The sequence below is a fragment of the Cottoperca gobio genome, chromosome 5, assembly GCF_900634415.1.
Source record: "Cottoperca gobio chromosome 5, fCotGob3.1, whole genome shotgun sequence".
Lineage (NCBI taxonomy): Eukaryota > Metazoa > Chordata > Actinopteri > Perciformes > Bovichtidae > Cottoperca > Cottoperca gobio.
This window is the reverse complement of record NC_041359.1, coordinates 12,822,426-12,847,678: the sequence shown is the minus strand read 5'-3', so window position 1 is coordinate 12,847,678 and position 25,253 is coordinate 12,822,426. Positions and strand designations below refer to the sequence as shown.

The 25,253-nt window shown below is 38.8% G+C and overlaps 1 protein-coding gene across 6 annotated transcripts; it reads left to right on the top strand.

Annotated features, from left to right (window-relative positions):
• The first annotated feature begins 1,004 nt into the window (after positions 1–1,004).
• On the top strand, positions 1,005–24,076 carry LOC115008761 (engulfment and cell motility protein 2). Of its 6 annotated transcripts, none has more exons than XM_029432543.1 (23): positions 1,005–1,295; positions 6,909–6,978; positions 7,230–7,327; positions 7,611–7,651; positions 8,245–8,317; positions 8,411–8,461; positions 9,508–9,677; positions 10,466–10,565; positions 11,014–11,165; positions 12,065–12,143; positions 14,847–14,882; positions 15,247–15,297; positions 16,071–16,193; positions 16,643–16,762; positions 16,890–16,994; positions 17,082–17,190; positions 17,331–17,467; positions 18,743–18,906; positions 19,004–19,116; positions 19,219–19,326; positions 19,474–19,556; positions 19,657–19,734; positions 20,385–24,076. In XM_029432543.1, the coding sequence occupies exons 3-23, from the start codon at positions 7,250–7,252 to the stop codon at positions 20,583–20,585; spliced, it is 2,172 nt and encodes a 723-aa protein (XP_029288403.1). In that variant the 5' UTR covers positions 1,005–1,295; positions 6,909–6,978; positions 7,230–7,249; the 3' UTR covers positions 20,586–24,076. The 6 variants fall into 6 exon arrangements, with proteins under 6 accessions (XP_029288403.1, XP_029288406.1, XP_029288408.1 ...); XM_029432546.1 differs by having other exon boundaries at positions 1,006–1,295; positions 11,014–11,159; XM_029432544.1 differs by lacking the exon at positions 1,005–1,295 and adding an exon at positions 2,237–2,350.
• The last annotated feature ends 1,177 nt before the right edge of the window (positions 24,077–25,253 follow it).

Here is a 25,253-nt window from a genome sequence, read left to right as displayed (position 1 = left end):
TATGTAGTTGGTACTAATAGTTAGTGTAATGCATTCGCTTATGAAAAAATAATATTTTCCCTGACTTTCTGAATTAACAAGATTATTATTTCACAATTCTGTGAAAGGTTTTTATTACATAAAAAAGAGGACATGAAATCCATTAAATATATTAGAGATTCTCTTGGGATTGAGATATTTTCTTAATTCACAAAGTAAGGTTACGAATAAATAATATATTCTCTTTATGGCATTGCAACGCTTCGATCTGTAAGATCTCTTAAACAACTTTTAAGAGAGGAAATTATAAATATTTGAGTTTTTGTTTAATGGCCTTTCTTGTGATTCCTGCAAAGAAATGTACTGACTGGAAAAAAAGTAATTTAAATAAATAAATAAATAGCCTTTATTTTCTTAACATCACTGTTGCATTTGCATAAATGTGTAATCAACATCATACTGATATCGGCCACAACAAATGATAGCTTTGGCCCTGACATTCAATATGCATCTCTAAGATGTTTACAGGATTACACCAGACTATATATATTTAAAAAAAAAGAAGCAATATACATCTGTGAAATCCTGTGTCATTACGCCGATGTTTGCATTTATGCCATTAAATAGTGAGCGAAATTACCCAGGCCAAGATCTGAAAAAATAAAGACCTCATACTTCAGATTTGTTTTCCTATTTAGCGATACTCATATTTAGGTTGTCTTGGTTTGGGTTTAAATGGTACAAAATGTAACAAAATTTGAAAAAAGAAAAATAATTCATATATCATACACAGATACCCACATACTGGGTATAGTGGGATGTTTAATTGAGACTAATAAAACCCTGTCAAAGATTGCAGCACCCACATAAATCAAATGCCTACAAGCACTGGTGTCGCATCCTCGCGACAGTAGCAGTCTGCGTTAGTGGAAGATGTCAGTCTGAGTGCACAATTGATGAGATGAAGGGCTGTCTCATTAGCAGACGGTGACATTTACATTGTGTCCCGCCTACAAGGCGTGGAATAGTGTCTCCTTTCCAAAAGTATTGAGAGAGAGAGAGAGAGAGAGCATCATCGATGGGCCAGTCACAGGGTGTATAACACTGAGCATTGACAATATCAGCGAGTTAGGCTTCAGTAATAATCATACAGCCGTTTAAAGTAGAGCCAGAAAGCATCAGGACATCCTCCGAACAGCCGCCGGGAGACGGGCTGCATCAGGACTGCAATGGAGGAGCAGGCAGAGACAGGCTGGATGACTGAATAACATTGGCCGCCTGCTGAGGAATAACGCTGATACTGATCGCAATAGCGAGTGAGTTTTGCTGTTTACTGTTACTTTCTCTCTGAGAATAGCAGGAGGTGTTACTGCGTGTGTTAGCCGTTGTTTAATACAAACCGACATTAACGCGAGTTGTGATTGATTTCGCTAAATATCACAAGGTTGCACATTGCAGCCGTTGCTGTTTCAGTGTGTGAGCCCTGGCTCTAGATATATCATATATAGTCAGGCCTTAAACCTTTTCTATAAGTTTTTGATACGATAAGCGTGTATTGACGGTATTAACGGTGACTTCAAACGCCTGTGAGGCGATAACTAACATCATGCCAACAAACGGTCCATCTCCAAACATGCAAGTGGGTGACTGCTGTCGCGTCGCATGCAAAAGGTCTGTACATTTGTCTTAATTGAATCATCTTTTCATGAGAAGGGGGTAAAGGAAAATTGCAAAAGCAGTTTTTTCTCCGCTAACGGAGCAGTCATCTCCTCATGAGCATTGTATAACCAGAGGGGGCGCCACTCCGCATATTCAACTAACGTTAGCTAACTAGCTATCTCAAAAGTTAGGCGCTTCATAGCCTACATGTGTGAATCTTTTATTTGAAGCAGCGCAGACAGAAGCCCCTAACCACATTATAAGAATAGTAAAATGGCGTCTGAAACATCCGGGTCGCGGTGAAAAGTAGCTGGTGGGGGGGACAGAATAAGTTGGGAGTCTTTTGAGACGAGGCTCAGACACACTGGGATTTCTTTTCACGCTGGGGCTCCTTCGCAGTTGTTGCCATGCTACCACCGCAGCGCGTGCAGCCAAATAACTGTTGCTAAGTTGAGTGGTCTCCGTTAAAAGCTCCCAGTACAGCAGACCAGCACCCAGTCATGTACCAGTCATGTACCAGTCATGTACCAGTCATATACCAGTCATGTACCAGTCATGTACCAGTCATGTACCAGTCAGAGGACCAGGAAACAACAGTGTTCAGGATTGAAACCGTTCCCATCACTTAACTCTGCAGTTGCCACCACCATCATCTCTGTTCTGTCCTGCACTGAGCCACCAAAAACAGGAGCAGACTTTACCATCAGTCAAGGTAGGCAACTGCCTTGGGCCCCCAACGACCATGGCCTTAAACAGCAATAGATTTATTATGATGATTTAAATATGAAAAATACCAAGGAACTCAACTGTATACTTCAGGAAAACATTGTATACTGTATTTACCTGACAGAGAAATGTTACTGGTTACATTACAGTTTCAGATTTTACTAAAAATATAAGAATTAAAATGTGATTTATTATCCTATCCAGCATTATATTAAAATTGAAAGCTCCTTCTTTAACATACGTCAAGTACATTTAATTGCATTGTGCTGAAAATACAGGACTTTTACTGTGCAGTATTAATAGTGTTACAATTGATCGTTAATTGTTTTAGGCTACTACTAAGTTTGCAGTACTTCTTCTGCCACTGCCAATGCCAACATTCCCATTTAGAGAAAGGGTGGAAAGTAAAGCAAGACAGCGTTTGCCTGGGGCTGCCACATCTCTTAATCTACCCCTGACCAAAAATAATTGAAGCAGACAAGTATAATTTATAACAATAATTAATGGTATGTCAGTTCAAGGGCTCTTTGCATGCTGGGTCAGTTGCACCGGGTCAAGTACATTTTTATTTATATACCCCTGTGTCACAAATTTGCCTCAAGGGGCTTTACAATCTGTACAGGATATGGCACCCTCTATCCTTAATTAGACCCTGGAGTTTGGATGAGTAAGAACTCTCCAAAAACACCTTCAACAGGGAAGAGCAACTGAGCAGGGATCCCTCTCCCAGGACGGACAGGAATGCAATAGATGCGTGCACAGAATAGATCAACAAACTAAAATTCACATTATGGACAGATTGTAAACATATATAGAGTATATGGATCATGCAACTTGGTGCCGCCAAACAGATCCTGAACCTCAAGACCTTCTCTCCACCAAGGAGTTTGGAAAGAGGACAGACTACACAAACACAAAAGAGGCCAAGTGGATCATTTACACAGAGGGAGAGAGACAAGGACAACATGCACACAAGGGAGAGAGAAAGACAAGAGGAGAGGCAGAAAAAGATCCAGATCTAAAACATCTGGAATGGAGGCGGAAAGAGAGCGAGGTCACAGGAAGGACAAAATAATCTCAAAATTTGTAAGAACAGAAACTGGGATTCACCATATGTTGCAACTGTAGCTGAGGAACTGAGTTTGTATCTAATCTCATGAGCAGCTCAAAGATGGCATTTTTTTTGGGTGAGTTTGGCTAAAGTGTCAACAATAAATCTTGTGTTTATTGTTCCTGATTAAGCGTGGGAAATAGTCCATGGACAGAGCATGCTTGTAATTTAATACACACTCGTTCCATGAGATGTAGGAAACGAACAGTTTTGATTTACAGCACTTGAGTGCGAATCTCCTGCAGGCCTGCTTAGGGCACATCTTTCATCATTAAACCACAGTGTAGACCTCTTTAAAAGTCTTGTTTTAGTAGATAGAAGTGCAACTGAATCCAGGAGGCTAGGAAGAGTTGTGTTTAAGTCACTTATACAATTTGACAGGTCCTGCAGCTGCAGTATAAAGATTCAGGTGTACAGGCAATCGCTCTCAAAGTACGGTTAAAGTTGTCGGACCAATGTGGCGGGTGGTGAATACATCAGTAGATGCATTACAAAGACAGGCTAGTGTTGCTTCAGATTTAATTAGGAAAGTGATCTGACAACACAGTGACAGGCGACAGAGCAGAAAGCTCTATCCCGTGTTATAGAATGAAGTTGAGTGTGTTGCAACTGGATTGAGTGGGTTCATGTACAAACTGAGTGAAACCAAAAGTATCAAGACGTTCTAGAAAGGCTTTACTTGGAGGATCAACAGCTTTATTCGGGTGAATATTGAAATGACCAAAAATCTCTTTTAGAATGAATATGGTCTGCGATACATTTTCTGAGTCTTATTTCCCTGAACAAAGAGATTCATAGATGGTTTTAATCAAGAGCCTTTATCTAAGTTGGATTTGATTTCAAATTTAGAGGTTAAACTTAAAATAGACTTATTGATGCAGAGTATACTTTGTTGTGACGCAACAAGGGCATTTAAAGTCAGGTGGGGAAATTTCATTTAATTAACGTTAAGATTGGGTTCAAGCCTCATATCCAGACGATTCTGCAGAATCAAATGATTTATCAGTGTGACTTTAGTAGACAGCTATCTCATCTGTATAAAACCTTGCTGGGGTTGGCAGCTGTAAGAGGCCAATCTGTAGCTCCGAATATGACTTATTTATTAGAACAAGATGCCTCAAATTATTATTAGGGTATCAGAGCCATCGTTAATGTTATTGGTAATGTGATATGATTACACCTATATCACCTCCTGAAATGTTTACTTTTCATTACATTTGACTGTATGTCAATGTTGGGAACCTGAACTTTCTTTCTCAATGTTTTCAGGAAACAAACGATTAATCACTTTTTGTTGTGTTTGAGACAAACAATAATTTGTCATTATTTGTAGTATTTTGTAAAACGTAATATAATAATTATATGTATAGATGATATATCCTAAAAATCAACAGTCCTACATGCTGCACAATACTATGGGAACACAGGAAAACATGTATGCTGCCCGAATAGATTACAACATGGCTATAACGCTGCTTAACATTGTGCAGATCTTCAGCCAAATGTCAGTGCTGATAAATGTAGCTTAGCACCAGAAAACATGTTTCTTTTTTCAAAAAATGCTGAGAGATCACACGTGCTGTGATGTGGAGGCAGTTCAGTCTCTCATCAGATGGCTGGTTAAGTGAATTAAATTGCAGTTTTCATTCCGTAGCATTGCGTCATGCCGAATCCAACTTCATCTGTCATTGTATATGATGTTCAGCACATATACATCACCCTATCTCAGTCTGTCCATCTTTTCAGTTTGTGACAAATTATGTGGGGAAGGCAATGCGATGATCCTGTGGTTCAAAGTTATGTAGACGAAAGTATTCAGGCGTTCTTATTATTTATCATACCACAGCTTGAATTTGTATTACAACTTTGATGTCTTCATCATAAAGAGCCAGCAGCTGCAGTGTAATGATGCACACACAACTGAGTCTGTTCTCTCAAAGGAATAAACTTATGTTTGAGAGCAAAATGTTCTTTATTTTAAGAATGATCAATGGACGACAGTGTCAGACGTCAGAGCCATTGTTGATGTAAAATTATCTTATTTATAGCATCAGACAAACTCAGAAAGACTTTGCTGCAGTGCGAGAAACGTAGGATAACACTGGTTAAGGTCTCGGGAAGAAAGTCAGTGATTCAGGCTGGTTCAGGTCGATCCACTCGTAACAGTTTGGTGATGATTAAGATTTCTTCTCAAACAAGCTGCTGTAAGCCGTACACAGTGTTTTGTATCCTGAATGCAAAGAGCCATTTGGAGAACAGCAGTGTCTTTCTTTTTTACCATTGACTTATATTCAGCAGCAGTCAGTCGGACAGCTTTTCATGCTCGCTTCATTTCCCTTTGTCTTCATTTTGTATTTTGGAGAAAAGAATGAAACAAGTTTAATAAGCGTCAGTGCACCAGTAAAAATAAAAAGGTGAAGTAAAGTGGCTAATAAAATACGCAGGCAACGTTTAAGGGTAAATGATAGTGTGCTTTTGAAATGATGCAAATCAAACCGTTGTACAAATGTCATTTGTATAAATATGCGATCTACATGAGAGTTAGCAATAAAGTGTAATTTGAGAGCAGATGGTCAGACAGTTAATATATTCCATTTTGTTCTAAGTTGTACCTCTCTGTGCACAGCTTTTGGAACATGCTGTACTGATTAATTGGTGTATTTATTTATTCATTGCTCAAATGCAAAATTATAAAAGACACTGTAATAAATCTGTGGACCATGTTTTTTGATGTGATAACAAATAGTGATATTATCATGGTGTTTTCTTTCACATACTTCTAGAGCTCAAACGATACAGGGATTTTGAGGCTGATAGCGAAGACTATATAAATATACAGTAATAGAGTTTAAAGAACTGATAACAATATATCAGCTCATGTAGTTGTATGCCTTAAATATGGCTGTTTTGATAAGCAAGATATTCCTAAATGACCTAAAAAATATCGTTGGCATTCCAGTACTGCATTTTCTTTACTTATCAGCCAAAAAATATGTATCCGTGATAAGCTAAAATTGGCCAGCAATATAAAGGTCAGACCATAAAAGTGGTATATTAAGTGTCTTTTTTGTTTCTCCTCAACAGAAACACAGTTTGACTTCTTCAAACTCTGCGATTGGAACAAAAACATTTTGTTTTGACTCTTTAAAAGTAAAATGTCATTAAAAAGTTGTCTAAGAAAAATGTTACACAACTGGAGTTTAAATATATCCAGGTTCTTTATTTGACTATTCATTGGAGATAATGATAACAGCATGCCAAGGGCACAAAGGGGTGTGTGTGTGTGTGTGCTGTGTGTTGTGTGTTGCTTATTGATCCGTTCACTGACAGATTCAGTTCAGAGGAGAGAAAATTCAGTGACTGAGCAAACTGAGCTTTCGGGCTTTAAGGAAAACAAGGTTTTGACACGCCAGCCGGGTTTCTGTGTTCACAGGAGAGCTGACTCAGCGGTTTATACAGCAGAGCTGTGAGAGTGATTGACCTCCTCAACACTTCTCCATTAGGTGATGTATAACCTTTAGTTCATATTATTCTGAAGTTAATCAATCTGCAGACTGAAAACCACAAATGTTTGAGTTCTAACAATAAAATAAAACCGGTGATGTGATGTGATGATTGATTATTTATCCTTTTTAATAAGGATTTTTGTCACATTCAAATGTAATTCAGTGTTCACGTGAAGTACAAGTACAACAGTTTAAACAACTGGTGAAGTTGTAATAGAGATAAAACTAATAAATGTTTTCTTCTGCAGGGTACTGCGATAAGACAGCCATGCCGCCCCCAGCCGACATCGTGAAGGTGGCTATTGAATGGCCTGGTGCCAATGCTCAGCTTATAGAGATGGACCAGGTCTGTATTTAAATAAAACGTGACATTAAACACATCTCCAGTTTGCCTCTAATAACTCAACTAAACCTGTAGAAAGGGGGAAGTTGTGCTGTGATTTATTTTGAATGTAAAAGGCGTGAGTAATGCTGAGATGTGTTTTAGTTAAACAGAATACAGGTAAGTATCTTAACGGTTGTTATAATAAATAAAACTTCACGAGTTAAAGATTTAAGAAATGTTACATTGCTTGTGAGTATGTGCTCTTACCAGAAGCTGTCGTTGTTGTCGTTTTCTCTGTTTGCAGAAAAGAGCTTTGTCCTCAATAATACGGGAGGTATGTGATGGGTAAGCATTGTCTCCGTTTCATTTCTAAATGATGGTAAATTGACAACATTTAACTAAATGTTTGCACGTCTGATAAAACCGGTATATAGTATAGTTGTGTAGAATTCCAGTGATACACACACACACACACACACACAACACACATAGACTGTTGACTCATTCTTACACATGATTTATTTCTTTTATCTGTCTCATGTCTGCTTGTGTCTTAACATGTGATGTTGTGCTTCACTGTTGTCTTTGTTTTTTTTACTTGCTCTTTTGTTTTGTACTTTAGTGATGAATATTGCAATTTCTCTCTCACCCATCCACCTCTTGGCTGTATCTACCCACTGCCTCCCTTTTCCATTTCAAACTGAGAATGCTCTGCTCTTAACTGTTACTAAAACACCCACTGAATAATCCTCCACAATCTTTCTCGTGTAAATTGAACTGCTGGAAGAAGCAATCTGACTTTCAATAACATTTTGTTCATGAATACTAGATGCTGCATTAAAACAAGTTTACTTTATGTCCCACTGCTTCTTTATTTGGTATCTAATACTTGAATTTATAAATATTACTTCTTAATAGACATGTCTCTCTGTCCTCAGCTGGTCTTTATCAGGCTCAGAGCAGTTTGCTCTGCGTTATGCTGATGGCCCTCAGCTTTATATCACTGAGCAGGTGAGCTTCACTCTTTTCTTCTGAAGCTTGTGTTGATGGCATTTAATATGAGTGTTGAACGTGTGGAAACATTCTTCCTTCATTATCTTTTAGAGCCGTGGTGAAATCAAGAACGGGACCATCCTTCGATTGGCCATTTCACCTGTGAGTGAGCTTCGTTCTTATTATTATAATTTTTTTTGTTAAGTCCTGCTCAGTTGAGTCTTTATTAGAAAGTTTTGAAATTGTAATTTCCTTCAAATAAGATACAGTGAACTATTTGTACCATGAGAAACTGGTGAGTTTTTCATTTTCACTCAATTTTCTAATTCTTGTTTTGTTGTGTAAAAAAGATCTAAACACATGAACTTCACTACTTCTTGCAAGTTTCCTCTTAACACACACTTGTCTGCACATGATGGTGGGAGAGCACTGCTTATAAAAGTTTGAAAGTGGTTGATGTGATTTGCCATGGTTGATTCCGGCCTCCAACACTCAATAATAATGTATGATAATATATTCTCCCTAATCCCACCCTTCCTCCCAAGTGCACTTTGGGAGCACCTCACGCCTCCACCACCAAAACGCACAACATGCTGCCCGATGCACTGTGCACTAAGCTGTTCTTTAAGGAATATATATATATTACAACTTGAGTCTTTTTCTTGGCTGACTTCCTAGTTCAACGTTGAACCATCATTATCAATGAAATTGTGTATTCCCACCAATAGAGCCCTTAATGTTTTATTTTGAAGTTCTCTTGCTATTCTTTTACAGTCGTCTAAACACCAAACGAAATCAGACAACGGCTGGTAAAATGTAAATCAGACAGGCGTTGTTAACCATGTTGAGTTGACGCTGTCATTACATAACTAACGAGTACTGCTCTTCATAAATTGTAATCTCATCAAATACATTCAACAAAGTTTCCTTGAAGTGCAAAAAAGCTGAAAAAATTAACTTCTGGCACATATATAGCAGTCAATGTTTAAACCGTAATATTAAATAATCAAATAAGTCTAGCTGTAATATTTAAACAGTTGGCACTTAAACATTGTAGTTACTTTGCATTGACAGTAAATGGAGACCATCAAACCTTTTGCAAGTACTTTTACATAGGTCTGATTTAAGAATGCCCTGATGCATAGCCCAAAAACAAATCATAATTCAGTGAATGGGAGGGTGACGGGGATTTTTTCTGTGTCCGACAGGCTCGTGCTGCTCGTCAGCTGCTGGAAAGGATCCAATCTCACGGTATCGACGCTCGGCTGGAGGCTCTAAAAGAGCTCGCCAAGCTGTCCGCAGACCCAACCTTTGCAGCGGAGTTCATCAATATGGAGGGCATTGGGACGCTGGCACGTCTTGTCGAGAGCGGCACCCAGTGAGCACAAATTCAGTTTTTTTTGACAGCGATGATATTTTTACTTCTTTATACATGTGGCTTATTATTATTATTATTATTATTATTATTATTATTATTATTATTCAGTGACGGAAAGATCTGAAGGCCGTCCGTGATTTTGACAGATTAGAGCACTGGGGGCTTAATCTGCTTCGTGAGTGTTGACATAAAAAGTGTCCGCACGGTTGGTGTCTCTCTCCATGCCCTTTTAATAAATGCATAATCCCAGCTTGTTCTCTATATTAATTATTAGAAAACACAAACACACAAACAGCTCCGCCTGTAATTGTCTCAGTTCTAACTCAAAATTGATTGAAAAAAATGATGATGTTATCATTTCCAAAATTCATAACATATTTTTAATTTAATTTAATTTTGCCCAGCACACACAAAGAGAGGCACACATCCGTAGGCCTGTTAACAGACATTACAATCTTCATTCGGAAAAAACCCTCAATAGAAGCTGCAAATCTAAAAAACAAAATGACATTCGGAACAGCTCTGCCCCACAGAGCCAGGGTGTGTATGCTAGCGGAACGTAGGAGATATTCGCTTAAATTGACAAAACGTGTATTGGATTACTAATCACAGACTCTAAAGATTACTACTTAAAAAAATGTAATTAAAATAACGGGTAATAATAGATTACAAGGTTTTTTCTAAGACCCTGCCTGTTGAAATGAGGGGAAAGTCTCACGCCGCCACTGAGCTGGACCAGGTCAGATGATGTGCAAAGGCCTCGACTAACTGTTCTTCGCTTCCTTCAGCTTTGGTGAAATGCTGGCCTTCACTCTCACTGCCTTCCTGGAGCTAATGGACCACGGCATTGTGTCCTGGGACCTTATCTCCCTCTCCTTCATCAAACAGGTAGCTCCTCCTCCTCCAACAAAAGAGCAATTCACCAACACATTAGTTTCACAGAGAGCCCACTGGACAAATCTACACTGTTTACTCTTTCAAGGTCCTTTTTTATTCATACGCTTTTATTTAATTACTTCAGCAACCTTTCTTCCTACATGCCGGAAATGAGTGGGTGTCGTTACCTAGCAACTCCACATTATTTTGAGCTCCTTCAGTATCTACAGTATGTGAATAGTTTTCCTCTGAAAACTTTGTGGCCTTGACAGTCACTCGGGGAAAACTTTGTGAACTTCTGATCTAGTTTTCTTTGACAGATATCTTCATAAAGAGAGGGAACTTTTAATCTTTAAAGGATTGCAAGCTCTTGTTGAATTGACTCAGAAATGCGCAGTTGATGATGTTAAAGACTCGGTTATCTTCATGTTGCTTGGTCTTCTCCTCCATCCTCAATCAGATTGCAGGCTATGTGAACCAGCCCATGGTGGACGTGTCCATCCTGCAGCGCTCCCTAGCCATCCTCGAGAGCATGGTCCTCAACAGCCACAGCCTCTACCATCGGGTGGCACAGGAGATCACCGTGGGACAGCTCATCGGGCACCTGCAAGTGTGAGCACACACACACGCACAGGGGCGTCCCGCACTCTGATATGGGGGGGTAGATGAGTGTAATATTGTGGGGTAACTTAGAAAATAAAATATTAGAAATTTGCCACAATATTTGGCTCGTGGCACTTTTTAAATGGTGTGTTCAGGATGCTTAGATGAACTCTACACCAAGGCTTCTGTTATTCTGTGTCAACAAATATCATAAAAGAACAAAACCAACAATGCCTTAGTCTGTCTCTCAAATACTTTCCTACTGTATCCTGTTTATAGCTCTCAGCCCTGAGCCCATTGGTTCCTATTGAAGACGTACAGTAAACCTTAAAACAGGCCACATGTACACTTCATGCACTGTGAATTAAGTAGGTAGTGCACTTGTCAGGGACTACTTTCAGCAGCAGATTATTACACATGTGGTGCTCTTGTGATGTGTATGTGGGATTGACTAAATAACAATGTTAATTGTAATGATGGATCATATCACCCAGTGCCACAGTGTGGCTCTTAAATGTGTTTTGTAATAGTTCCTGGACAACAATAGAACTCTATGGCACAGGGAAAGAATTACATTAGGCAATACTTGTTAGTAGGATCCATGTATTGTTGGTTTTGGTCTTTTTATGGTAATAAAGACATGGCCAATTACTTTTAAAATAATAAATAAGTAAAAATACTGCTCATTTAACAAAATTAAGAACATTTTTGAAAGGATTAAAAACTGTTGGTGTGAAAGAGTGGCTTCTAAAAATCCTGCACCCATCCCAAGTATTTGTAGTGATAGCGATAAAAGTAAGATGAATTGTTACGCAGCGTAGTTGCTAGCCTGTAGTTTTAACTCTGTGTGGACATTAGTGGAGCAAGATGCTTCTAACTGGTTGTTACGATGCTTGATATTCCTTCAGGTCAAACCAGGAGATCCAAACCTACGCCATCGCCCTCATTAATGCTCTGTTCCTGAAGGCACCAGAGGACAGACGGCAGGTCAGTGCACAGTGTGCTGTATTAGAGAAAGGACTGAATACGCATTATAGATAGACATAGCTAGAATACTAATGCTGTTCCGTCCTCGCATTACGCTCTAAAAAAGCCACCCATTCATAATAGACTGACATTTAGTCATAATAGTCGCATGTTAGCAGGCTGCAGATATTGCCTCCCCCTGGCAGCGAATGTATGCTGCAGTAGGTTAGTTACTCGAGCTAATCTCATGAATTAGACGTCTGTCTGCCGGCTGTCATGATTGTGTCTGACAGTCACCGCTGTAATGACACACTCACTCAAAAGAGGACTCGCTTTCCTTTGAAGTTTGCACTTTCGTTATGCTGCAGTTATTTCAGAATAGCTCAGCAAGGTCGACCAAAGGATGACTGTTTGTGCCAAACAGACAAAGAGTTTGGATAGGATCCGAGCAGCATGCAGTAATCAAGCATTCATTTGTCGGATAAATTCAGTTAAAAGGGCTTATTTATATTTAACTCAAGGATGGACTCAAACCCAGCCAGTGGTACACTATATCACATACTTGACAATGTGATTATGATGGAGAGTGAAAAAAACCTGGCATCGTTACCAGTGTGAGCAATATTTAACAAATTAAAAGAAAATGACGTGAAAAATGAATCTTATAACATTCAAAAACATTCTAAGATATGACATTAAGTTCTGTTTGTCGGACAGAAACATCAACAGCTGCATTCTGATTCTGAAATATCTTGGTAGCATGCACAAAGGTTAAAGGAGCGAGTGCTTCATTGGAGGGCCGTCCAGTAGGTTACTCATCACTGTCATAATGTCTCATTTGTCTCCGCTCACCGCAGTGATAACTTCTGTCCCAGCTCAGTGCACTAGCATACTGCGTTATTTCATCCTGTTTCATACATTGTCACTTGTCCCGCGTGTGTCTTGTTTATAATTACGGTTCTCCATGTTGCATTTTGATTTGTATGTGTTACTATTTTACCATTTTTACAGTTGAAACGCATCACTTCAAAGCCTTGTTCTATTAAAAAGCTGTTCTATATTAAATCCAGATGATAATATCTCAGGAATTAAATTGGAGGGAAATAAGAAAATGAAACAGCAAAAACTCGCTGATTTACATCCATTACATTACAGCACAATAACATCTCACTTAAATAAACTAATAAGATTTATTGTAACTTTAAGCAGTCTGATAAGTGTCATAAAAGTATCATTTAAATACTATACAATTTACTGCTAACTAAATATTTAATTACATTTATTTGTTTCTCAAAATGATTTTCCAACAACAAAATAAACAAAAACTTACGGCAGATATTTCTCCAATCTGTTTATCTTTCACAAACTTATCAGATTTCAGTATCCACGAAGATGCAACACAGTAAATTGCAATTTATGTATAAATTAGCAACAATAGTTCATAAAGTGAGAGCTGAGGATACGCAGGAAAAGAAGGACATTAGTTAAAAGGAAATACAGAGATGACAAATGCCTACAAGTAAAATGTTTGACAAATAGCTACTTTAATGCTGCTCATGTCGGATTGTCTTCTTTTGATAATTAGTCCGAACACTTTGTAAAAAATCCTTTTTGTGGTAATCACTTTAATCTGGCCAAATGTCACAAAATAAAACATCAAGTAGAGCAGTGAGATGTTGAGATGCGCCTGATATTTGCTTAAGAAAACTGTTGACCTAAGATGTGTTTACTTTACTTTGAATTTAGAGCAAATCAAGAAAAATATATTTATGAAGTAAAATATGTCTATTCCAAATGCAAATTAGTCCTCAAAAAACCCTCAGTTTTGAAAATGCGGATGAAAAAAATGTATGAGAGTTGATATGAAGGCGGAGGGTTAGATGACATAGTGAGAAGAGGAGGGGGAGTATTTGCCTTCATTTTTATTGTGGGTTGAAACATTTCCTTCTTTTGTTTTGGCCATATGACGCACAATATGTTCAGACTGTTGTCCTTGAACATGCATTCATCTCCAGCTGCTGTTGTTGACCACTGGAGGGCGACTGAGTCAGTTGTTTCAGATAAATACAGCAGAGGGACACACAGTACATGCTGTATGTGGCTGGCAATGTTGAACTGATCACTAACGGTGCTAAAATGAAGTACATTAGAGTGAAGCTACTCTTTAAAGTCTAAACGTATGCTTTTCCTCTTCACACTTATGCATATTTTAAAAAGTAAATCAGTCACTTGTTGAAAAGGCTCCTTAAAATCATGCAGCAATTCTGGCAGCAGTACAACAACAGTCCAATACATCACAACATCACTGATGAGTTGTCTTATTGCACATTTACAGTGAAGAAAGTCCTTGACAGCTCAAGGTTACATGATACACATCTCCGCTAAGAGAGCTACCAGGACACCGCAGTGATTTTCATGCATACACAGAGGTTTAAAGATCTGTATGTTGATAGAATTTCACAGCTCTTAGGTTTGTGAAATCCTGTCAGATAAACCAGTAAATGCGTGGTCGTCTGATACTGCACGGAGGCCATGGGAGGTTTTTCAAACAGCTATGTGTCGTGACTACTGGACGTTCTTATTTGACATTATGCTGTTTTATGTTCTTATTTCGTTGCATGCTGTGCCGGTGATGTATCCCTGTATCTCATTGTCCATGTGTGTGCGCTCTTTGTTTCCATCACTGTTACACCCACGTCCCTCCTCCCTCCCTTCAACCTGTAGGAGGAGTATACTAACCCGCTGGAGCAGCACCTCACTGTGAGTACACATCCCTCAGCATCTCATACCGTCCTCTCCACTCCACAGCCCTTCTCCTCCTTCGCTCTGTCTCTTTCTGTGTCATGGACAGCCACTGCATAATCCATGCAAATTAAAATAGAGTTTGCTGCAGCAGCAGACAGACCGTGTTGACAGATTGAAGATGTTGTACAGAAGGTGTGAAGGGCAAACGGTTGAAACCAGTAATGGAAATGTAGCTTCAGAGTGTTGCTGCATTTCACTAGTTTAAAATTCCCATTTACTGTAGGGTAAAGATACTACTGTGTGCACTGCTTTGCCTTGTAATGAAGCTTCTTCCCTCATCTGCCCTGTGTGTTGGAATAATGTGTCTCTTTATCCTCAGGAAATGGCGAGCACGTTGGCTCAGAAACACCTGCGATCCATCATCCTCAATGTGAGTATCAAGTCTGAAATGAAAGTCTGAAAGTATTTCTAGCGATTACAGCTGCACATCAGAGTTAACGCTCTGCTTTCCTGGCTATTAAGCTTTCAGACGGCCGTGAAATATCCAAATGTGAACACAGGATTTGAGCAGTTCCCAGAGATTGTGTTTGAAACTAGTGGCTATTAAAAACATCGGAACACTTTCTATATTTCTGTTTGTCCTTCTTTGACTGTCCTGGTGGTCGTTGTGGCGCTCGAAGTTTCATCCGAGGGACCACCAGTTCAGACAGTGTAAAGATTTACTCACTCGGAAAGCTGCGACAGAGAACCAGCAAATGTGATATGGCATGAAGTCTGTGACGTGGAAGGAAATGTCCTCTGAAAGTGATTCCTTTTGGCACCGACCTTTCTGGAAATGCTTGACTGAACTGGCTGCAAATGTCGATAAGGAAAACACTGCACTCCTGCTCCCTGGAGTAAGGAAGCATCCTGGAGCAGCTCCAGCGCTGTGCACTTTTAATGAGACCTGTTGAACTCTCACAGGGTGTTTTATAATGCCACATCATTTTCTTTGTCATTATGCATTATGCACGGAGCGCAATCAGTCCATAAAGATAATTACAGCATCAGCTTTGTGTCTTGAGTCGCAGACAACCTTTAGTTTCTCTCCAGTGGAGAACAATTTATTGGGCTTTTAGAGTTTGTTTTTTGCCGATGGTGTCCAAATTGTAGCCGAAACAGAGGCGCTTGCTCTTAACTTAGTGCTCTTCTTTCTTTTATCAGCATGTTATCAGAGGAAATCGACCAATCAAAGCAGAAATGGCACATCAGCTGTATGTTCTGCAGGTATTGACCTTCAACCTTTTGGAAGAACGAATGATGACCAAAATGGATCCCAATGACCAGGTATTACATTTTAGATAATAAATGTTCTGTTAGGCAGGGCATTGGCTTGGGTATTTCATGACAAGCAAATTCAACAAATGACTTTTTTTTAGATGTAAGTGAATATAAAAATCATCTCTGGTGTGTTCAAAGGAACAACATGGTAATTGAACGGTGATCTGCATCCTTAAAAGTTCTAATAATCAGAGACAACCTCATCTCCGTTGGGTTTACACTGAGATAGATAAGACTAGAAATGTAACATGTTCCTGCTTGTGTCCATCAGTAATGCTTCACAGTGTTGATGTAGTCTTTGAATCTGCATTCACAAAGTGCACCGTGTCATTTCTGATCTATTTCTTCTGAGGTTAGTTTTTATTCCAAAACATGGTCAAAATATAATGTTTGCTGCTTTATTGTTAAACGTGCCACTTTTCATGCTGATAACATGTTTGCTTGCTGTGGTTCAGGCTCAGAGAGACATCATTTTTGAGTTGCGTAGGATTGCTTTTGATGGAGAAAATGACCCCACTGGTACAGAAAAGAGAAAGGCCATGTACACCAAGGACTACAAGATGCTGGGGTTCACTGTGAGTCTCCACTACAGTCTCCGTTTCCTCTGTAATACTTGTAAAACCAACTGTATAAATAGATTTGAATAGAAACGGTAAGATTTCTTTGGCTCCTGGCTCACATTATTTCTGTTTTCAAATGCAGAACCATGTGAATCCGGCCATGGACTTCACCCAGACTCCTCCGGGAATGCTGGCTTTGGATAACATGCTGTACCTCGCCAAGGTTCACCAGGACACGTACATCAGGGTTAGTTTTGGCCTCATGCATGACTTTGCTCATCTCACAGAGGTTTCAAAGTCAGCCACACTTAACATGTCTTCTCACTCATGACAGATTGTGCTGGAGAACAGCAGCCGCGAGGACAAGCATGAATGTCCCTTTGGCCGGTGTGCCATCGAACTCACTCGAATGTTGTGCGAGATCCTCCAGGTCGGAGAGCTGCGTGAGTAGATCTGTATTTGAACAGAGGTGGAGCTGTACTTTTTGTAAGATTGTGAATTAATAAAAGTACAATGTCTGTCTCAGAAATTGCCTTTCATACTAATTTTCAATTTCTTTCTTTTAATATTTTCTTTTGTGTAGCAAATGAGGGCTGCAACGACTACCACCCCATGTTCTTCACTCATGACCGAGCATGGGAGGAGTTCTTCTGCGTCTGCATCCAGCTGCTTAATAAAACCTGGAAGGAGATGAGGGCCACAGCTGAGGACTTCAATAAGGTCTGAGATTAAAGCTCACAGCTGTCTTTAACATATTCATATAACTCCTAACTCAGGCCTCATAGATATATATTTATATTAGATACCCAGGCCTCATAGATATATTTTATATTAGATACCCAGGCCTCACAGATATATAGTTAAACTTATACATCTGACACTGTCTAGAACTTTTAGAATTATAAAAAAGGTGAAGCACACAAGTGAAAGTGCTGAATAAATGAATGAACGGCATCACAAAGAATCCCATGGCAAGGATTCGTACTGAGGTTTGCTCAGCATGAATGAGAGTAATGTCTGACTTCACATTTAAAAGTAATTCAGCTGCAAGGCTGTACCGAAAATATACTTTTTAAAGGTACTATTGAGATTTTTTAAATGAGTGTCTGTCTACATATTTTCTGATTGTATCCCCTTGTTGTGGTTATATAAAGTGTAATTTAGGGTGCTGTTAGATTGATGCTAGACCGCCCTGTTAATACAGTTGCTTCTCCTCTTTGTTTGCTGCAAGCGGGAGAGCAAACAAGCTTTTGACTGCAGTGAAAATGTTGTTTTTGAAACAAATATGGATTGAAGTAGAATATTTGGTTGGAAAAAAAACATGTTTGAAATGATCACATCTATCTTTTTACAATACATCTTTACTTTTTTGGACTTAACGCTCAGGAGTTGTTGAAAATGTTTGCATCACAAGAGTCACAAACAATCCTACGCAGCCACCAGTGTGTGTGTGTGTGTGTGTGTGTGTGTGTGTGTGTGTGTGTGTGTGTGTGTGTGTGTGTGTGTGTGTGTGTGTGTGTGTGTGTGTGTGTGTGTGTGTGTGTGTGTGTGTGTGTGTGTGTGTGTGTGTGTGTGTGTGTGTGTGTGTGTGTGTGTGTGTGTGTGATATTCCTAATGCTGGATCCAAAGTACTTTGTCCAGACCATTACATTTAAATCAATTACTACTCATCCAGACATTTATTTTAAAGGACAAGCAATCTATTGGTGCAGAATACCTGGTACCATCTAGTGAATATTTTTAATATTCATGCCTTTCGATGGGGAAAGATGTCCGTCAGCAGAATCCGTTTCTAAATGGGAAAGTAATGGTTTGGTGAATTACAACTTAAACAATATTCACGGTTCACTAAAAGCCAATGATCTGTAAACGTTAGATCTGCCAACTGATGAGAATACCATCACCCCTTTCAATATTTAGGAAGTCTGACATGTTTTTATTCCACATTTCCTCACTCATTCTGTTTAACCGTGTGTGCGTTTTAACCCTGCGCAGGTGATGCAGGTGGTCCGTGAGCAGATCACCAGGGCTCTGGCGATGAAGCCGTCGTCTTTAGACCAGCTGAAGAATAAACTGCGAGGCCTCAACTATTCAGAGATTCTGCGTCTGCGGCAGTCAGAGAGAATGAGCCAGGACGACTTCCAGTCTCCTCCCATCATGTCAGTCTGTAGTTAATACAAATAATAGTAAATAGTATAGTATTGGACACATTTGTGTGTATTTTTCCCTTTTGCTCATGCTGTGTTTATCCTCCAGTGAGCTGCGGGAGAGAATTCAGCCCGAGATTTTAGAGCTCATCAAGCAACAGCGACTCAACCGCCTGTGTGAGGGGAGCTGTTTCCGCAAGCTGGGGAACCGCCGAAGGCAGGGTACCTACAGCATCAATACAACCACTTTGCTTTTTTTGTGCTGAAGGAGTACTGCCGCTGTTGATTATCGGCTAAGCATTGTTTTCCCTGCTTCTTTTGTAGAGAAGTTTTGGTTCTGCAGACTCTCACTGAATCACAAAGTGCTGCACTATGGAGACCTCGATGAGTCACCACAGGGTGAAGTGCCTTTTGAGCTACTCAGTGACAAGAGTAAGATTTATTTCTTCGCGGCTCCCTTTCTGAACTCATAAACTTTTCATTACACGTACAATGACACATTCACAGACCACACTCTGTCTAGGCTGACCTTAATATTATTTTCTAATTATTAAGTTGTTTCTTTTATTTCCCTCTCAGTCCCCGTCTCTGACATCAAGTCTGTGGTGACCGGGAAGGACTGCCCTCACATGAAAGAAAAAAGTGCTCTGAAACAAAACAAGGTAATATGATTCTAATTATGTTTTATATATTGTCTTTCTAGTCACATGGCTGTTCATTCATTCTACTGAGTGTGTTGTTTGTCCCGTTTGCTTCTCTCAGGAGGTGCTGGAGTTAGCCTTCTCTGTCCTCTATGATCCCGATGAGACGCTCAATTTTGTTGCACCCAACAAGTATGAGGTAAGCTCAGCAACAGCGAGATTTAAAGCTGCGCTATTCAATAGTAATTTAAACAAATATGTATAATTGGAGAGGTGTCGCTTTTAGTGACGAGCCAACAGAGAATTTTACCCGACTCTGCAGTTCCCCTCGGCTCTAAGGGCCATTTTAGTTTCTTTAAGCTCATTGTTTTTGTTTTCTGGCACACAACGTTACTGTTTTTTATAGAAAAAGCTCCAATAAACCACAGTATGCCCCCCCCCCCCAGCATTTTTTAATACAGGTAGATCACTTGGACCTGGTCATTTTAAAAGTAGCTCTCACAAGCCAAAACAAAGATAAAAAAGTAGAGGCCGGAAACACGATTCCAAATAAATGCTTATGTTGTAATGGAAAACTGCTGACATGTTTTCTATAAACATTTTTAATATTATGTCAGTGTGGCAAGTTATTAATGCTGCTTTTAACTAAATAACTTAGACCTGGTATTATTTCTGTAACCATTCAAAGAGCTTCTCAGTAAGAACCATGCACATTTATTTCCAAACACGTATGATATTTGCATGAATCTGGACGTCCATATGACTAACTACAACCTACTTTGATTGACACTATTCTCAGCCTTCATGTATGTTCTTCTGTGTTTGTGTGTGTGATGTTTTTCGGAGTAGTACTGCATCTGGACTGACGGGCTGTGTGCGTTGCTGGGCAGAGAGATGGGCAGTGACCTGACGCGCAGTGACCTGGATACTCTCATCAGCATGGAGATGAAGCTCCGCCTCCTCGACCTTGAGAACATCACAATCCCAGAAGCCCCGCCCCCCGTGCCAAAGGAGCCTAGCTCGTATAACTTCACCTACAACTACAGCTGAGATGTGTGTGTGTCTGTGTTTGCAGTGCATGCGTGTGTGTGTGTGTGTGTGTGTGTGTGTTTATTAAGGAGGAGTATACTCAATCTTTTGATGCAGATGTGAGCACCGGAAGTCTTTTTTTTTTTTTTTTTTTTTTTACTTTTCAGAAGCCTGGAGCCTTCTCTCCATCAGTGTTTGTGATGCTGTATGGCTCGTCAAATAGGAGAAATGTGTTAATAGCTTCACAGGGAGTTTAGAGGTCAGGGTCCATTACGGAGCAGCTGGTCTGGATTCAGTGAGTGAATCTCATTCATCAGTGCCGTCTCCACACTGTTCGCTATTTAAAGGTATAAACTTGCCTGTAAAGTGAAGGAATGCTGTACTTGATGGGGAATATGGATGAGAAGCTTTACAAATCTGCGAATTTAATCGAGTATATTTGAGTGAAATTGTGGCTTTAATGGTCAATCAAAGCATGTGTGTGTGGTCTCCATGGCAACAGAAGATGCAGCGGCTACCATTCCAGTTTTAATACGGTGTTCACTTTGATCCGGTCCCTCCAGACGAACAAACGGTGTAATGTCACACAAAGTAGAGTGAGTGGGCCGAGAGCTTGCACAATCACAGTCCTGAAATGAGATTCAGACAGTGTCCTGCTCAAGGTCACTTCAGTAGGAGGGATAGTTGATGTCAGGGGGGGGGGGATCCAATATGACTCCCAAGTCAGTACGTCGTCCTGCTGCCCATCAAGTTCTCATAAATGTTAAGATATCTTACCTGCAGTTCGGTATTAAAAAATAAATGTGCTGAAATTCAGTGATGAAGAGAGCCAGAAACGTAATCTTAAAGATCAACCTATTCCTTCCTAGCAGAGGAAATGAAACGCAGTGAAATTTAGACTCTGCATTTAACCCATCCTAGTGTTGGGTGCAGACGAGGTGTCATTTTATCATGTCTATCGGACTGGGACACAAAAGCCGAGGGCTGAAACTAAAAATAATTTTCATGAATGTGATCTTCTTTTTCATTTGATCTATGAATTAACATAAATTAGTAGAAATTCCCCAGAAGTTACGTTCTCAAGTTAACGTGTTTAAATAACTTGTGTTTACTTTTTTTTAAAGGCAAAGAAAACCAGCAAATAGTCATATTTGAGAAGCTGGAACCAGTGAATTTAGCTTTTTCTTTTCTTTAAAATAATTACATAAGCGAATAAGTGTTTGCCAACATCTTTGCAGATTTATTGCCTGTCCATCAACTTATCAATTATTACTCTTAACGTTTCAGCTGCAAAAAGGTGGTGCTGTCAGCATGTATCTTTTACCGGCTTGTCTTTACTCAACATTCATGCTGCTTTAGATCGTTTGACTCACTTCTCTCCCCAGACTGACACCTTCTCATAGCCTGTTAAACAGCGGGAGTAAATGTACCCCATTGAATTGAAACTGTTCAAGTAAGTGGCGTGAAGATACCCGTGCCTACGTTATGTGTCTGGTTACTGTGAGTGTGTATTTGTGTGTGTGCAGATTTTGAGATTGAGTGCAAGTTGTTTATGTTGAGAGATGTAAGGAATGATCTAAATATTCCATGAGCGTCACGCTGGGCCAAAGCTCTAATATCCAACACATTAAAAAATATGAATTACCTTTTTTTAATTATTAATCATCGTCTCTGCATTGCCTTTTTACCCAAAGTCAAAATATATGTTGAGTTACATTAGCATGAATGGTTTATAAGACTTTATATACTATACTATAATGACTTCCCCTATGACACATTCATAACTAGTGTATAAACAGTTAATGTTTGATAACAGTGAACCAGTTGAAATAATATATAATCATATATCTTCAATAGTTAAACAGTCACACAGCAGGATTACAACTATTTATATGTGTATTTAAAATATCATTATGTATGGTTACAATTTATACTTTGTTATTAAACATTGATTAACTGTTAATACACCAGTTATGAACGTTTCATAAGAAGAGTAACACTTGTTAACAAAGACATTAATAAACACATAACAAGGTCTGCTACAACTGCAGTACAGTGTCTTATAAAGCATTTATTAATTGTTTATGCTGCCTATTAATGTAAAATTAGGTGTAATGTGTTGCCATCTTTGGAAAGATTATAATTATTGGGGTTTCTTTTCAGTAAAACAAACTTAGATTTGAGTTAATTGGCAGTTTTGAGGTTTGATTTCAGACTTTTTTTTTGTCACTGCACAGTCAAAGGGGACCAAAGAGCAGCTCTGTTGGCCTGTTGTAGAAGCACGCCCCTCAAATGAATAGGAGCAGGTCAAAAACAGCTGAGTAACATGACTGGGCATCAGGAACATCTAGTTCTGCTCATGTGAGCAGGCGGTATTCTGTGCTTCGTATACAAAATATAAATTATAGTACTATTGCTTTGATTTTAATTTTTCTTATTTCGATGTTGTTTTATGTATTTTATTCATGTCATTTAATGTCCTGTCAAAACGTACTAATCACTACTGTCCCTTGTTAATGCAGAATATAATTATATTTTTGTAAATGATTGTACAATCTTATCAGCTGTGAAGAGAATGGGTATCGAGCTAACAGCATTTTCACTTTGCCTCACTCTGTACAGTACGTTCAGCTCGCTCGTTACTGTGGAAGGACATTTCACACTGAACAAAAACTGTTTTTAGTCTTCACATTTTTTATTGTCACAACCACATTTTCATACTACAAGCACCTCATATTGTTTAGGAATGAGACCCACTCCAGCACCTAATGATGTCAGTGTTAATGTATCTTATAATGCTAATGGAAATAATGAAAATTGCCATTACGCTTGATGTTTATGAAAAGGAGTATATTTGAAATTAGTATTTTCTTTTTTTTTTTATATAATGTTTTTGCTGTTTGAGTTTTAAGTGATGTTGGAAGTTGTAAAGGTTCCCTGTGGAGTTTTAGACCTTGATTAGTGCTGTGGAGCCATCTTTTTTCAGTCCCTTTTTAGTTTTTCTTGTGCACGCAAACGAGGACACACATGCGGTACACTGAAGAAGACGGCAAGCTATTAAACAAACGGTACTGGATTTTAAAAACGACTTTAAAATGTTTTTAGACCTCGAAGATATACACATTTTAGTGAGCAAAACTGAATGTAAACATAACTTTTGAAATCTCCACAGGGCCCCTTGAAGGTTATTTTATATTCCAGCAAGTTATTGAACTGCAGCTAAAATATATCAATAACTACAAAATACTACAATGAGTAATGGATTGTTGCATTGGATGTTCTAACAGTATGACTTGAAGTTTCGCATATGGTACTCTTTTACATGACTTGCTAAACTATTTATTTACACTTGCTAGTGATAGTAAAGAATGACTTGATGTTAGATAAGAAATAACAACATCAAATCTAAATATGGTATACATATAGATCATTGTATGTATATACAGTATTGTGTTGCCTTATTGAAGAAAATGTATTATGTTTTGTGTGAATAAATACAGAGTCTAACTACTGTGGAAAGTTTGTTTTGTTGAAAGGTGCTTTTCCTTAACTACTTCTTTTTTAATAAAAGATTCAACCTTGATTTATTGAATCTCACCAATTAAGATATTATCAGATATATAATCGAAGAGTTTGACTTTCGGAAAGGAAATTAGGACTGTTTCTCGAAGAATGAAAATATGGGACAGTTTTGCTGCATTACTTATAAAACGTTTGTGTAAGACTTATTCAGTTATTTTACTTAAATGTTTTCCTGTGGTGTTTTACACCTGTACAATTAACATTAGTTAGAGCTCAAGGATTCACACAATGCATTATGGTGAGTAACACTGAATGTTTGGAAATATAACTTTTGTTTATTTAGAAGAAAGCTTCACCTTTAAGTAAAAGTGGCAATACCATTTTTTCTGTAAAGCAATATTGCATATTTATAAGCTCACTTAAAAGTATAAGTTAAGTTGTCAAATAAATGTAACAAAGTAAAATGACAGAGTAAAGTAGCAAAAAAACTCTTTTAGTGTTAGACTATGAACGCTATTCTGTCAATCAGTTTCAGAGTGATAGCAGCTTCCTTATGACTTGTGTTCCTTATGTGATCGCAGACTGATTTACTGGTTATAGGGATTATAAAGCTTACAAAATGAAAACACCTACAATTACTTTCACACTTCTGACCCATAAAAGCTCCCGTTTAGCCATCTTCTATCAGTTGTGCAAACAACATAAAGGTAATATAAAGATAATGTGGACGCTTTACCTACCGCAGACCCTTTTATAGGGTAGAATCAAATGTCTTCATGTCTTTCTTGACACAATTTTGTAAATCAAGTTCGACTCAAGTTATTATGAGGCTTCATTAGTCAGAGTCAGATAAATCATGTGATACTTTTATAATCTTTTTTAGAACCACATTCCCTGTGCTGCAGCTCAGCAAGGAAGCTCCGGTTGTGGAAACACAAAAAGAGAATTTGATACAGAAATGACCTTTAACTTTGGAAGATTTTCAGTTGATTTGACAAAGTCTGACTGCTGAAACCTCATATTACCTGAGGCTGAACTTTGGAAGTCATATCTACACAACACAAGGACTGCGGATTTAGTCCCCCATCTCTTTTGACTGAACCGCACAGTTCCAGGTCTTATCCAGCAGGGGACACACTGTGTCTTGTGTTTACTGAGTAGGTGTCA

Excerpts from the sequence above, each read along its gene's own strand:
- LOC115008761 (XM_029432543.1), top strand. The coding sequence starts at position 7,250 with ATGCCGCCCCCAGCCGACATCGTGAAGGTGGCTATTGAATGGCCTGGT. Across the intron at positions 12,144-14,846 it reads CACCAGAGGACAGACGGCAG|GAGGAGTATACTAACCCGCT; the intron begins GTCAGTGCACAG and ends TTCAACCTGTAG. Across the intron at positions 19,117-19,218 it reads GGGGAACCGCCGAAGGCAGG|AGAAGTTTTGGTTCTGCAGA; the intron begins GTACCTACAGCA and ends CTTCTTTTGTAG.